The 16,644-nt window shown below is 39.8% G+C and overlaps 1 protein-coding gene across 5 annotated transcripts in view; it reads left to right on the top strand.

The window, feature by feature from the left end:
• FHOD3 (formin homology 2 domain containing 3) overlaps window positions 1-16,644 on the top strand; it is a 3,141,544-nt gene that overhangs the window by 2,127,282 nt on the left and 997,618 nt on the right. For all 5 annotated transcript variants that reach the window (XM_044064575.1, XM_044064578.1, XM_044064576.1 and 2 more), the window contains exon 7: window positions 6,895-7,006. In XM_044064575.1, the coding sequence (XP_043920510.1) occupies window positions 6,895-7,006 (112 nt within the window). The remainder of the gene's footprint in view (window positions 1-6,894; window positions 7,007-16,644) is intronic.

Genomic DNA, 16,644 nt, shown 5'->3' with positions numbered 1-16,644 from the left:
CACATACACAGACTCAAAAAAAAAAAAAATCTTTGTATTAAGTATACTTCAGGCTGCCATCTTGTATAAGCAGTAACAGAGCAGGCAACCTTACCAACCAGGCAAATTAAGCAAACATTATAACTGAAGCCCAATGCCAAATTAACTGTCAGAAGACCCACTGAAAGTGTTGTCAATGTTTATCAAATACCCCTGGTCACACCTACGAAGCAATTTAATGTATTCACTTATTTTACATAAAGTTTGCAAGTTGTTGTTTGTCTTTTTGGCTTTTCCTGGTTAGGGGTCGCCACAGTGGAACTCCAGTCCAGTAATGATTGGCAGTAGATTTTTATGGTGCTGAGTTGCCAGCCCGACGACCAACCTTCAGCGAAGGTACGCCCATTCACGCATGTCTTTCGGAGGCCCCTCGCCTGCGGGGAGGACATGCAGACTCCACACAGAAGGCATTCCAGCCAAGAATCAAACAGGAGAACCTCTTGCTGTGAGGCAACAACGCTACCGCTGTACCACAGTAAACTTGCATATTGTGTCTAAATTCTCACACAGAGAATGCCCAAAATTTAACAAAGGAAACGTTTTTTGCTAGCAAGAAGCACATTTCTTTTGATGAATCCAAAGGAATTATGCATATTGCCCAGGAACTCCACAAGATGAAAGTTCTTTTTCTCAGAAAAATTCAGATGCATTCTGGCAGGTGAAAAGATGCTGAAGCATAACAATGTGGTATACTTGAAGCAGGCAGGTTGTTGTAATGCTAGTGTGCTGAGCTGCAGGAAAGGGCCCAGCAATTTAAACAAAGCATGTAGGAATAATAAAAGTCATCTTGCAAAATCAAGAGAATGTGAAAATCTTGCTAGGCTGATGTCAAATAACTAGTGTAGTATGTCCATATTTTGTATATAGGCAGCCATCTGTCTCCATCTTTGGACTAATAGCACAGACAAGTAGATAAGTATACATGCACAATTTGTTGTGTTTGGGCAAATGGCATTGACATTATGCAGATGTAGATTTTTAAGGTTAGTATTGTCAATTTGGGTGGTCCATTGGTGCAGTTAGTATTACTACCTGTCATCACATGGTTCTGTCCTCTGGGTCTCAGATGGGTGTCTTCACTGCAGAGTCTATACATCCTTCCTGTATATGGTTGATTGTTTTTTTTTTTTTTTTCTAGGTGCTTCTCTTTCTTTCCACATCCCAAACATTTGCTGTAGGTGAATGCTATTTCAGAAACTACCCACAAGTGTGTATGCCATGTGTGAGTGAGTATGCATGCGACATGCATTATGCTGGTGCCCTGTCTAGGATTAGTTTCACTGCCTTTCTGCCACAGAGTGCTGTGATTGGTTTCATCTCCACCATGATCCTGGACTGCACTGAGTAGGATGACCATATTTTAGTAATGGCAATCCACTGTGTGTATGTGTGTGCATGTATGTATATATTTATTCACATGGATTTCTTTGTGTGTCTACGTGTGTGTGTGTGTGTGTGTGTGTGTGTGTGTGTGTGTGTGTGTGTGTGTGTGTGTGTGTGTGTGTGTGTGTGCGTGTGTCTGTGTATGTATGTGTCTGTGTATTTTTACCTCAAAGAAAGGCAGTCACAAACATTAAGGCTGTGAGTTTAAAGTTTACTCTGTACTTCAATCCCAAGGCTGTTTGTATGTAAATAACAGTTGCCTCGCTGGTATATTGCTCAAAAATGGAACATCTGAAAATGTAACCTAAGGCTCTGCTTGTATCAAGCTTTATTCCAAAAAGCTAAACATTATCAGTCGTGATTTGCTGAAAAGTAGTTAGTAAGTTTGTGCATTAATTACCACTAACCTGCAGAAGAATAATCCTTTGTTACTTTACTTACTCACAAAATAAAAATCAAACTTTTTTCTGCAAGTATGTCTTTCAAATACCACTTGAAAATGTTAAATGGCAGTGAACATTATCCTGTAAACATTAATTCTTTCATTTTTAGGAATAAATCCCTACTATGAGGTGGTTTATGGTAGGCTTGGATTTGAGAAAAGTAGTGACATATTACAGATTATAGTCAATTGACTGATTGACCTTTGGCATGAGTTTTGCACAACTTCTGTGACCTTTCTCACATGGTTTAACATTTTCCTCAAAGAAATGGCAGGTCAAAAGATAAAGGAGTCACACTTTTGCCACTTTACAATGAGGAGTCCTCTGATACTGAAGGTGGAATTAGGAAATATGGAAGGGTGGCTTGTCTGAAACTTGTGATATGCATGTAGAAGTTGTGCATTTATTTGACATTAGACTGTTTGCCTTGACAGGTTTTGGATGTTTTTGCTCAGAAAACATGTGAAGTAGTATTATATATTCAGAATGTTATAACATCTTACAGTTCTTTACCCTGCAGTGTAGATGTATAAGGGGGAAAACTTATTTTTTCCCATAAAATGTTTAATGATACTGATTTCCAGTCTCTTACAGACATTGAAAGTTTAAGAGTAAATTGATCCTTAGTAACTGTATATGACTTAGGAATACTGGAATCTGTGTTCTTTGATGATCTAAAGACCTGAATATCGTAGCAAAACCAATCAGGTCAGTTGCTGTATATACCTGTTTGCACGCAGTTTTCAGTGAGCACTAGTGGACGCTGCTACTTCACAAGTCCAAGCAGAATTCCTGAAATTCGTACCACGCATGCGCTATTACTTTTCCATCCTCCATGAAATCATTTGCTGGAGATACAGCAAACGTAACATACAAATGAGGTGCACGTGCTATTCAACCAGGCAACTGTCTATGTGGCTGGCAAGAGAGGGGAAAGGAGATGACAAGGTTTCCTGGATGAGATTAGCATGGGTTTAAAGTGGAAAACAAAAATAGTATGAATGTTTGTAGTGCCTCTCGATGCAAGGTAGAGAGAAGACATAAGTAATAAGGCTTACAAGACTGGGTAGGAGGAATAAGGAGAATCCTAGTACAAAAATGGGGAAATGCTAGGGCATAGACTTCATCTGAAATGTCTTTCGAATGAAAGCAGTATATGACGAGAATAAGATAGTGAAAGTACACCAGCTGTACTCAGCACAGGCAGTGGTAGTGATATCCCGGCCACTGTCTAAACATGCAGAGCCAAGAGTCTGAGCAAGGTGCATTCATGCAGAGAGGCTATCAGCAGGGAATGTCATCAGAAACAGGAGCACAAAAGCAATGCAAGCCTTGAAGTACTACAGTTAAAACTGCTACCAGCACACCAGTCCCCCTTTTAAAATAAACCCCCAAACAGTGATCCTAAATGTACATTGTGTAGCAGCAAATGGGTGAACCTACAGAAGTCTGTAGCTGAGTGTATGGTATTTCAGCTCCTAAATGTTTGCAATTGGTCTTATAACTGGTAACAAAAATTACCTCTGAACATTTCTCTATTGTTTGTTTATATTACATTTGGCATGTATTAGGCAAGCAAATATCTGCCCTGAATGCCTAGGGGTTACAGGACACACCACACAACCTACAGAGTGTAATGCATCATTAGAACAGTACCACAGGCCCATTGTAATGGTAATTGTAGAGACCTAAGGGTAGAATGCAAAGGGACATTGTATGGGAAGTGTGAGAAGGCTAGCATATGCATCTAACCCACAAATTAACAGTCTGCATAAGGAAGGAGTCATATACTCATCATCACTGTTTTATTTTTTGAGACAAAATGGGCATATGCCCCTTGAAAATACTCCTATGCAAAAATAACAACTACTGGATATCTTGATATGTTGTAGCATCCCCTGTTTAAGGCTGTACTCCATAAAGGTGGAGAGGTTAACTTCAGCTCTTTTGGCATGGCTTGCATTGTCTTTGTACCATTTTTTAATTGTTGATACTTTCTGGATGTTTAAGAAAGGTAGGGGGCTCTACTGTATGCATCTGTGTGTACAGGCATGATATCCAGTTTATACTTGTTGCAGTATGTGGTTTTGAGATTACTGTGATTTTCTTCTGAGAATCGGGAATGGTGACAGCGTTTTCTGTGCTTCCTTGTCAGCATGCATTAGTTGAGAAGATGCATGAGAAAGCTTTTGAATTTAGTTATGTTCCAAATGTTATTGTAATCTCTGGGCAAAGCTTTACTTTGAACATAAATTATATTGGAATTCAGACCATTATCACAGAAATGGTGTGTGATGCAGGCTTTACCATTTTAGAATAGTTTGCCGTACAGATTTTGGATTATCACATTTTCAAAACTGACACTGCTGTAATGTTTTGTGTTGAATATTTCTAATGCTCATTCTGCACTATAGTATTTTGTTTGACTATTATAATCAGTGTTATCAGTAAGTGTCATTGCGTGTGCATGTTTTGACAGTGAGAACTTACATTTTCAGAATCTTTCATCGCAGTTGTCCAACTGTTTTCAAAATGTCCAGATTTTTTCCTCCTCTTTTTGGTCTGTTCCTTATACAGTGTGTGGTTTTCAGGTATATCACTGTGGACTGAAGTCACTAAATATTGACAGACAATTGAGATTCAGATGTTACACCCTTTGGAAAATGCATACTGATACAGAACCTGTCATTGTATCAACTTTCTAAATTTATAAGAACAATATATAAAAATCGTCTGCAATTTTAGGCCTTTGTACCCCCATTATTTTTTGGTTTGTCTAGATTTTTTATGCTAACAGGTAGATGAGGGTATAACAGGAATAGAATGTCAAGCATGCAAATTTAACTTTTCAAGATGTGATGTTGCAAGTACATGCATATTCAAACAGATGAATTTTAAGCTTTGCAGACAAGTTCATACATTTCCATTTTAAGTATATGTAAAACAGTGGGGTGCACTGCTGCCTCCTGCAGCACAATGCCACATTTTTGCACGTGACTTAATGTCTGTGATGTGGCAGCACTACTTACCTGGAATGTTGTGACAACAGATTTTTCTTTCACAAATTTTAATTGATTCTACAGGGAAGAAAAATTGCCTTCCAAGTCTCAAAAAGAGTATAAGATACAGCTCGGAAAACATTCCAGAAAGGTTAATTATTTGGTAGCTTGGCCTTCAGTGCCACTCACAGTGGTTGCTCTGTGTAGCCCTGAAACTTCAATAGTCTGTAATGAAATGGACTTTGCAAACATGTTATTGGACTTCAGTGGCACTATCTAGGAAAGTGGCCAACCTGGTACCACTACTTTGACATAAGTATCCTACTCACACTATCGTATGCTTAAACACAGTAGTGCTTCTGTTGTACAATCCAACATGATGGCACGTTTCTTGTCCTTGGATTGCAGGAAAGGTAGGAAGAATCCATTTTTTAATTTAGCAGCAGTTTGCTGTTGCAGACTATTTAAATCTGATGAATACTTGTGTTGAGGTAAAGGAGAATGGGGTGTGAGCATAAGGAGGAAAACATATGTGTGCTTTTATTCATTTATTTAATTTACTGGCTTTAGATAACTAAACAGGTACACAGGAAATGATTATGCCATTCTTGATGTACAGTGTGTGATGCAATGTATCGTGCAGACCTAGAGTGAGAAAAAAAAAGTTTTATCAGTGAGAAGTGACACAGACACTGCAGTTATTGTAGACACAGACATTTAGAGTGTTACATATAGTCCAGTGAAAACTTAGGAGAAGTGCATCAGAAAATGCTATAACTGAAAAACGGTGGCCATGTCATGCCATGTAGTCACAGTGTAGAACCATCAAAACAATTCTTACACTATCAAGTCACGCAGACTTCAGCCTGCAGAAATATTTAGTGTAGATCACATAAATCAAACTCTAGTAAATGTTATAGTCTCAGAATGGTTCTAGGGAGGTAACCAGAGTAAAACATCCTCTGGGTAATCAGACATTGTGGCTGATAATAAAAGGAGTACAGCTTAACTATATAATCATTACTGGAAGCATACTGTTGCATACGTAGTTATATACCATTAACTATCTTCATGAATGCAAACATAGAGGGTACAAGGCAAAAATTGCACTTTTTTGTAGCTAAGGTGACATTGAGGTCTGTTGTACAAGTGCAGAGCATGGCAGAATTTTGTTGTTCTAGAAGAATGGCCAGAAATAAGGAAGCCTTGATTCGGTTAAAAAAACATAAAGTAGCGCATCTTTGAAACAAAAGACACACCTGGAAGGGAGATGGTTACAATAGCAGACTTAAAGAAACTGAATGTAGCAGCATTAGTAACCTAAAGGTAAGAATGTAGTGTGAGGAAGCATCAAGAATGGTTGACGGAACACTAGGATGCATAGAGAAAAATGTAACCACTTAATCGCAGGAATGTATTATCTCACTGTAAGAACAGTTAGCAAGCTCCATCCTCATAAGGGCATAGACAGGTTTGATGTAGCGCATTATAAAAGAGGAAAATGAATATGATAAGGGTATATATATCAAGAAGTATAACGTATGTCTACACACCTCAGGTGTGCAGGGAGAAGAGGACATATCAGAAACAATTAAATGCCTGATGTTGATTATCAGAATCGAGCAGGCTGGCAAATCTCAGAAGAATGAGTGTTCTACAACTGCAACATGCATTTTGAGAGGTTAGATAGCCCGCTGCTAATGGAAGGAAATATTTTCTGTTTGATAGTGCGTGGAAGATGTGAAACAGGATACTGGGAAAGGTTGTGAAGCCAAAACAAAGAATTCAAGATTGCATTGGATGGGCATATAGCTAGCAGAAGGCTGCAGGATTATTATAGAAATAACGACGTTGACAGACCACCTTGACTAAGTGACTCTTAACTGCCATTACTGTCATTGTTTTTGTCTAACGGACATACATAGCCTTCACAAATAAAAAAAAATAAATAAAATGTGATCCTGTTATTATCTTGCTGCAATTTTGGGAAGTGTTTTTATTTTCTAATATATATATTATTTGTGGCATAGTTTCGCCTAGTGGTGAAGACCTCCCTCAAGCTGTTACTGGTGTTTGTAGAGTACACTGAGTCAAACGCAATGCTACTGATCCAGGCTGTGTCCGCACTTGATGACAAGAGAGGTCAGTATTACAGTGTCTTTGTCTAGCATTTATGTTCTTATCTGGTTGAAACCTTGTTTTTTGATAAAAAAAAGCTGACGGCCTCTGCTGGTCGTTTGTTAGTACTGCCATCTTGATTTACATGCTTACCTACATGCGCTGGATTCATTTTAAAAGAAAATAATAATAACAGTATATATAATGTATCTATCAATCACACACACACACACATATATATATATATATATATATATATGTATACATACACCTACACACACCCACACACACACATGCGTGCACACACACGCACGCACACACACACACACACACACACACACACACACACACACACACACACACACACACACACACACAGACATATACACACACACACACACACACACACACACACACACACACACACACACACACACACTGTGATTTTTATTGATACAATATTTATGCCACTTATTTTAATTAATTATTTGCCACTAGAAGGAGGGAACCATTTTTAGTGTACCATTGGGAAGCTTCCACATGGATACTGTGCTGTCCAGGTGGCTTTCACCATAAGGACTTAGCTATGGAACACAACCAAATAATGGCAGTGTTCTTATCCCTTGTTACTATAACTCATGGGTTGTATAGCACCTCATATGGGTGCAACTTTCAGGAGAACAAGTAATGTCCTTTGAGGGATTAAAAAACAAAGCATACAATTATTATTGCTTGCAGTTAATAATATTTTCTTGTTGCTGAAAATCTTAATGTATTTCTGTCAGTTATTTTGCTCATGTTAAACTGTTTTCCTTTATAACAAGACTTGCTCAGATTCAAAATATAATATTGATTATGTACTGGATAAGGTCATATTAAATGCATTGTTTAGTTTGTTAACTCACTTATGTAAAATTAGCCACTTGAGTTTACTGCTGTACAAAGAAGCAAACATGCCATAGTGTCTTTAAGCAGTGTATGAGAGAGTCTTTCTAAATTAGTACAAAAAGTGATGGTTAAAATAACATCTGTATGTGCTGAGCTTTCAATATAAGCTGAAGGGAAAAAAAAACGTAGAATACAGTATATAACTGGAACACAACTGATTATTTATTCACGACAGCCTTATGATATAAAGATTATTTTTGCTATATGTGTATGAAGAACAAAAACGTTAAATGTATTACAAAAGGTTATTTTTTCCTGCTGCTGCTCCTGTAGCTTTGAGACTTGGGTCCCCATCATTAGAATACTAAACTTTCTATACTTTTATATTAGATTGTGATTGTCCCTTGTCAAAGATATGCTAACATCTGTGCTGTATCATATTATAAAGCTACAGCAAAGCCAGTGACACATATGGAGAGGTCTTTTCTATAACAGTGGTGATCCTTGTTTGATTATCAGGTCAGGCAAGGGCTAACATGGGGAAGGAAGAAAGAACAGTGAAGGCTTACCAGTAAGCTGGGTTGTCCACAAGATGATCGGAAAAGGCGGAGTGGTAAGCTCTCCCTATTTAAGGGTCCTTCGCTGACGAGGGAGTCAATTTGGCAGTGGCTCAGCAGATCACTTGATTCGTAGACAAGTGACCAGGTGTTCATTATATAGTTGCCTGTTAGCACCGTATCAGTTGCTAAGCAGAGCTCATTAGGCAAGGCACTGATGTGTATATGAGAAAGGGAAGAGGTGGTGAAGATAACAGCGGTTCATTTTGATTCTCATTCTGAATTCCTTCTCTTGTGTACGACACATAATTAAAAGATAAATAAATAAAAGAAGATAATAATAATAAACATACCTCCAATTACTTTGATTTCTGCAGGATGTCCGGAGGTATGATCCATGGGTTCTGGCATGTTCTTAATTTAAATTTTTGTTGTCTAGAAAGCATCAAGGATTGAAGTCACTGATCAATGAAACATTTGCTCAGTCTGCATATAATTCAGAAATGCAGAGCAACAACTATAGTTTTAGACACTTTCTAAGTTTATTAAGATCAATGTTTAATATGTCGCTAATTTTTCATTGTAGGTTTTTGTTGGTTGTGGTTGAGAAGGAAGGTGCATTATTAGAATGACTGATGGTTATGGCATGGTGGTGTGTGGCACACTGGTAGGACAGTTTTCATTCACAGGCACAAGCCTGCTGGGTGTGATTATCATTTGGACACTAGCTTTGGTTCTTGAACATTGGTAGACTACACAGTTCATGGTGAGATGTGGTGTCAATTTAAAGGTGGATGATGGGTCTGTTTTTCTGTATTTCCCTCCTTTAGGTGCTGTGGAGTGTTTTCTTTTGTTTTGTGTGACTGGAGCTGCTCATTCAGTTAAGGCAGAGTTTGGTTCTGGAATGTCTTCAGCAATAGTGCACCCAGAACTTCCTAAAGGAAAGTGGTTCTAAGCAGGCAGGGAGCTGTTGGCCCCACCTCCTGGTGACATGTGGCTATGTTTATCAGTTATGGATTTATGGGAGTATGGCATCAGTACAGCTTACTGTCCTTTTGTTGTAGTAACTGTGGGAAGGTTAAAAAGGATAAGTAACAGATATCAAATTAGGGACTGGTAGTAAATAATTTACACACACACACACACATATATATATATATATATATATATATATATATGGGTCCCCTTCAGATGGTCGAACTTTTAAAAGATCGACTTTCATATGGCCGAGACCATATAGTCGACCTTTTAAAAACACGACCAATCTGAATGGAGATCTCCATACAGTGCGGAACAGGAAGATTTCCCATTACCGCAATGTAGTGCGATCTTGGAGTTGGTATTTTTAAATAGCAGGGGGGGGGTGCATGGGGGCTTGCCCCCTTGCTAAACAGAGTTATTTTTTTGGGGGGGTGTATTATAGTGTTTACTTTACATGGTCGATGTTTCAAATGTTCGATCATATGGTCTCGGCCATATGAAAGTCGAACATTTGAGTTGTCGATCATGTAAAGTAGACCCATATATATATATATATATATATATATATATATATATATATATATATATATATATATATATATATATATATATATGTGTGTGTGTGTGTGTGTGTGTAGGAATGATGTGCATTGCCAGGTTTTTCATCTAGAAGGGCATTGAGCAAGTAATTTGGCTCAGGCTAATTTGTATTATTTTCACTTCGCTTGTCACTACAAGTGTTGAAGGACAGATGGAGTTGAATAACATAAGAGGCTCAAGGGCTATTCAGTGATTTGGAGGTGGGACAGATCCTGGAACAAGGTTTACTCTTTAGGAAAAGAACCTCACCAGTTGCAAAGGATGAGGTGACATCGGAAGACACCCCACTAAGAAATCCTGGAGGAGGACTAAGAAGGTTATGCCAACACTAGTGGTGAATCTAACCACTTTGGCAAATGACATCCCTGCATCAGAAAGTAATGATGTAGGGAGGGGTGCAGAATATCTTGTTATGGATAGGGGGCAATCACTGGAGGAAAACAATGTTGAGTTTATTAATTCCAGTGCCGAGGAGGACAGGGCTAAGATATTTGATATTGTGCTAGAAAGGAATTTTGGAGCCACTCTCTCATTAGACTGTGGTCACCAGCAAAAGTTTCCCACATCATTAATCAAATGCTCTCTGCTGTCTCTCAAGAAAATAGGGTTCATCCCCCTTTACCTGAAAATGGGAACATATTTATGGTTTTGGACATTAACATCACTCAGTTTTTACAGCTCATGACTGCTATAAATGCAGCCAGTGCACCATCTCCAAGCTTGCACTTCACAGCTGATGTCTCAGTAAACATCAAGGAAAAAATCTTCGGAGGGGGTTTTGTGGACATATTTGACTTTCTTGATCCAGAGGTGATTTGTCGTATAACTGATGTGGAGAGTCTTAGAGCAAAAAATGTGGCTACAGCATTATCAGCCATTAGGAAAAAGACCTCATCCAGATCAGTGGCTAGAACCTGGGAAAGCTGGGCATTAGGTTTTGTGGTGCACATGGGTTTATCATTGAGAAAAATCCCAGGCAAGCTTTGTCATTACTGGCCTATTTCCTGGCTATTAGAGAGGCTCACCACATTAAAGCGTTAAAGGGGACACAGCCTGGTCAGTGCATGCCCAGAGGTTTAGGAAAGTATGGACTTTGGACAAAACTATCAGGTGGGACCAAAGACACCCAGATATTTGGTTGGGCACCATGCTCGATAAGCCTAATAATCCAGAGAATGAAACCTTTTCCAGAAGTCAAGGATAGGGAAATATTGTTAGGCTTTCAACAATAGGTGGTGTTACAGGCCATTTTGTAAATTTGCCCATTTATGCTCATCATGAGGAAAGACTTACCCAGCTGTGAAATACTGGGCTAAATCTGACTGTTCCTCAATTAACAACATCCCCCTTCATCAAGATTATACCTCAAACTTGCTGCAGGACAGCTAGGCCAGGAGAAAATGGCCTTTTTATGGCCTCAACTTTAATGTTTCAAAGGGACAAGCTTGATCACATACCTTTCCGCTCCCTTATCAAGCTAGCTAAATTAATTGAATTCTTATCAGGTTACCCTGATAGCTGCAAAGCAGCCTTTTATATCAAAGGTTTTGCAAGGAGTTTTGAAATTGGTTCTTCTATGCCACTTGATTCCAGGCTAGTTACAAATCTTGCCTCTATAAAAGGTTTGGAGGATGTAGCATCCAGTTTTATTACCAAAGAAGTAGTGACAGGTAAAGTAACTGGTCCTTTTTCTTACCCTCCATGGTCCAATTTCAAACTTTCTCCCATAGATTTGGTCCTTAAAGAGAAAGAGGGGAAATTTTTCTTGATTCATTACACTCTCATTTCCAGCATAGTTCTCAGTTACTGACTTCATCGATAAGGGCCATTCCAAGGTACATTATGCCTCTGATGAGCATGCAGCAAAGCTGACTTCACAATACTCAGATCCTCATCTGTGTAAGCTAGACTTAGTCTGCTGTTTGCTTTCTTCCCTTCAGGAAGAAGGACAGACCCTTTCTAGGTTTTCAGCTAGATAGTAAATGTTTCTTTGATGTGGCAATACTTATTGGTTGCTCTGTAGCTTGTGCCAGATTTGAAATTTGTGGCACCCCCAGCAACACCTGTTCACTATTTTGATGATTTTCCAATAGTGGAAAAAGGCAAGACAGGGGCTTTGGAAGGGATAGCGTCCCTTATGACACTTTCTGATAAACTGGGAGTATCTTCAGTTGGGGACAAGTCCAAAGGGCTAAGTCAGGAGTTGATGTTTTTAGGTATCTTAATTGATGTTTTGGAAAGGGCCTTGAAAGTACTGTCTGACAAGTTGGATCAACTCAAGTAGGCAATTACAAAATTTTTAAGCGCAAAGAAGGTTTGGAATGGGGAAGTCATGAAGCTTTGTGGCTTTGAGAGCTAGTGTCCTGGGCAGGACCTTCTCACATTCCATATCTAAGAACAACAAAAACACAAGTGTAGCACTCCCACCAAAAACCTGTAGCCAAAACAAAGTGCTAAAAATAGGTTAACAACTGAGAATCTTCACTATATGATCTTTTATTAAAATAGAAACATACAAAATTAAGCATTTTTGTCCCTCAATGGGTACTTCATCAGTGTAACCATTCAAAACATCACTTCCTTATTTAACCATCCATAACTTGAGCTTCCTATCATTTAAACAAACAAGACACCAACAATCTGATATAATTACTTGCATAGTATTTACGATGTTAAAATTTGTAATAAAAAAAAAATACCAAAACCTTACCTTCTTTCATCATTAACTATACACATTTGAAAAACAATCCATAATAAATATTAATTATAATTTAGCAGCTCTTAACATTAAAACATGTATATAAATATTTTCATTTTAAACCTGATTGTACCGCAGCATTTAATCTAAGCTGTTACAGCAATTCTCTATATTTCAAAAAGTTCTCCCATTCCCTACCTCTTGGGTTTTCTTCTGTTTTCTCAGTTACTCCAAAATAGAACTTACTGTATTCTTTACATGCTACTGCATGCTTAGTGAGAACTTTGCTAAACTTCTTCATCACAGTATCATAATTGTGCTCATATATGCTCTTTATTAATGTTCTTTCTGTTTTCCCAATGTAAAAACATTCACATCCCAAACATTTTGTTAAATACACAAGTCCAGATATGACACAATTCCCTACCCTAAAATACACTTTAGAACCCAAATCCATTCTTCAGATTAATAGACTTTTCGGTACTTACATATTATCGCAACCACGCTTTTCTGCATTGACAGCATTCTCGGCAGCATGATGTTTCACATTAGAACGGAATATTGCCGAGAATGCTGTCAATGCAGAAAAGCTGTGTTTGCGATAATACGTAAGTACCGATTTTATTTTGTGTGTGTATAAATTGAGAAGCTGCAACTAAGTATGTTGCAGTAATCGCCAAGTGGTCGGCTGGAGCCACAACCTGCTGTTGTAACAGAGCCCAGGTTGTACAGGCTCGACATAGTGTCATTTCATTAATCTTTGTTCATAGGTTCATAGGTTCATAGGTTTATACTAGGCTATATGCCCTAGGACATTTATCAGCCTAGCCAGAGTGTATTTGGCTTACGCCACCCCTTAAAAAATGGGTTTTACTGTGCCCTTTTTTGGTTACTTTATTGAGCCTCTGTCTAGTAGTGATACAGAAGTGATCCCCGGAGTGAACTTATGATCTCCCATCCACTCGTCAACATTTCTCTTGAAGAGAGTCAGTGAGGGGCTCTGCCTGATATGGACTGGAATTCTATTCCAGAGTACTGGGAGCCTCTGGGTCAAGAATCTGTCTCTCCAGCATGTCCTATTAATTTCTGTGTTGAGAATCAAATCCCTTGAGCGCATAGCTCTAGTGGATTTGGATTTTTTGAGGTGGAGCATGTCCATTAATTCTGGGTTGAACATGGCTTTATAAGTCAGGCACAGATCACCTCTAAGTAGGTGGTATGCAACTGAGTAGAGCTGGAGTTTCTTTAACCTGGCAGCATAGGTAATCTGTTTGAGACCCTTGATCCTCTTGGTGAGGTACTTTTGTGGTCTCTCCAGTTGCTGCAGGTGACGGGTAAGATACATCCCAAACGGGGCATTGTATTCAATTATGGGCCTGATGACGGATGAGTAAAGGGGCACAATGACCTCCTTGGATCTAGATGTGAACCCTTTCATGATGAGGTGGACTATATAGAAGGTCTTTCTAACCACTTTGGCAATGTGGTTGTCAAAGGAGAGATTACTATGAACTTGGGTTCCCAGATCCCTAATTACTTCCTCCGTACTTAATGGTCTACCGCCTATATGGTAGATTTTGGGCACTTTGTTTTTTCCAAAGGGTATAACTATACACTTCTTGGCGTTTAGTTTCAGGCCATGGCTTTGGCACTAGTTGTCTGTCTCTGTGTGACCCTTTTGGAGGTTGCCTGAGTCAGCTGGAGAGTCGATTATGGCACCCAGTTTGCAGTCGTCTGCAAACTTGGTCAGCCATAGTCCTCCCGTGTTGGCCTGTACCTCTGAAAAATATATACTGAACAAGAGCGGTCCCAGGACTGAGCCTTGTGGGACGCCACTTGTAACAGGTTTAGAGTCTGACATAGCTCCCGCAATTCTGACCATGTGGGTTCTGTCCTTGAGCCAGTTTGCAACCCATCTTATGACATAGGAGTTGATATTTAGGCTGGAGAGCTTATCTATGATGCCAGAGTGGGGTATGGTGTCAAAGGCTTTTGTGAGGTCCAGGTAGGCAGTGTGGATTACCTTCCCTTCATCTATGGCCTTGGTGACTGTTTCGAAGAAGTCTACCAGATTCAAGAGGCAGGATCTGCCTTTAACAAAGCCAAATTGTGTAGGATCTAGCGTCTGTAGTTCCCCAGTGTCTCTGTTTATGAGTCCCATGATGATCCGCTTCATGGCCTTGCAGACTAGGCTAGTCAGGCTTATGGGGCGATAGTTCCCAGGGTACGTTGAGGCTCCACCTTTGTGGCGTGGGACCACTGTTGCTGTAGTACATTCCTTGGGTACATAACCTGTAGAAAGGCTGAGATTGAATAGTAACCTAATATGAGGTTTCAGCTCCTCTTGGAGCTCCTGTAGGACGCAGCCCAGGACACCGTCTGGTCCCATTGATGCTGTGTTTTTTGCTTTGGAGAGGACAGCTCCTACCTGAGCATCTGTGATGACAGTGAGATGACTCTCTGCTGGGATAGATAATTGCTCCTTTGGGGGGGAAGCGGGAGAGAAGTTTGCATTGAACCTGTACACCAGGATGTTGGCAATGTCTGTGGGTTCAGTGTATTTTTTGTCATTTTGGACTAACTCCGAGCATATCTGAGAGTTGCCACCCAGGTTTCTAACATAACTAAAGAAAGCCTTGTGGTTATCTTTAGTGTCTTGTGTAATTTTTCTCTCGAAGCTGGCCTTGGAAGATTTTATGAGGGACCGTAGTTTTTTGCTAGTACTGATCAGTGATGCCTTCTTATTGAGGGATGTTGCTCTATCCTGCAGTAGCTTTCTCCTTTTGTTGTATAGTTTATTTATGGCCATGGTCCACCAGACAGGACATCTGCCTTTGGAGGATTGGGTCTTGGTTTTATTTGGGATTGCATGATCCATGCATTCCTGAAGATGTCCATAGAATGCATTTATATAGGACTCTGCAGTTTGGGCCGTAGTTTCCACTGGCCCGGGGGCTTTAAGTGATTTCACCTCGGTTTTGAGGAGTGTGAAATTAGCCTTGGAGAAGTTTTTTACTGTGTTTTTTTGGGGGTGGTGGTGGGGTTGGGATGTGGATGTCCAGCGAGATTAATTTGTGGTCTGATCTTACCAATGAGGGGTGTACCTCTGGTGTAGAGCATAAAGTCCTCATGTTTGTGATGACCAGGTCAAGTATGTTTACCCCTCTTGTAGGCATGGTGACCAGTTGTTCCATAGCATTTGAGTTTATAAATTCCAGGAACCTCTGGTCTAGGCTGTTAGGGCTTGAGTAGTGTTCCCAGTCTATGCTTGGGTAGTTGAAGTCACCCAATATAAAGGTATTTGGAGAGACATTCATATTCTCCAATGTTCTCAGGAAAGCCATGTGAGGTTCCAGAGTCTGGGATGGTGGTCTGTAGCAGGCTATAAACTGAAATGCAGTTTTGCCCACTGTTAGTTGTGCATGGATGGTTTCTGATGCTTCATGCAGTGCCACTAACCTGGAGGTGTGGGTATCCTTGATGGATATGGATACTCCCCCTACTTATGTGGTTTGGTCCGAGTTTTGGAGCCGAAAAGCATGGTATGAGGTATAACCTGGTAGTGCTGGGATGCTCTCAGGAGCCTTGAACCAGGTCTCTGTTACTGCACAGACATCGATATTCTCTAATGCTGAGGAGAGCCCCGAGTGCTTGCATTTTGAGGTTTAGACTTCTGGAGTTGAGCAGCATTACCTTTAGTTTGTTTTTCCTTGTGTTGTCTATGGAGGTGGGTTTGTCTTTTGAGCCTTGCCTAAAAAAGGCACTATGGGTGTGGCAAGAGCCTTTGCCAGTATCCAAAAGCCCGGAGGTGACAGGTGCAAGCCATCCCTAGCGAAGCAGTGTGGCTTGTTGAGCATGTCATCCCAGGTTGACAGACACTGGATCCCCTTAGAATGACAACAGAACTTTAGCCAAGTGTTAAAATTGATCATTTTGTC

This window comes from Protopterus annectens, chromosome 3.part0, assembly GCF_019279795.1.
Source record: "Protopterus annectens isolate FY-2018-M chromosome 3.part0, PAN1.0, whole genome shotgun sequence".
NCBI lineage: Eukaryota > Metazoa > Chordata > Ceratodontiformes > Protopteridae > Protopterus > Protopterus annectens.
Note: the sequence above shows the minus strand (reverse complement) of the source record. Positions and strands in the feature narration are given on the sequence as shown.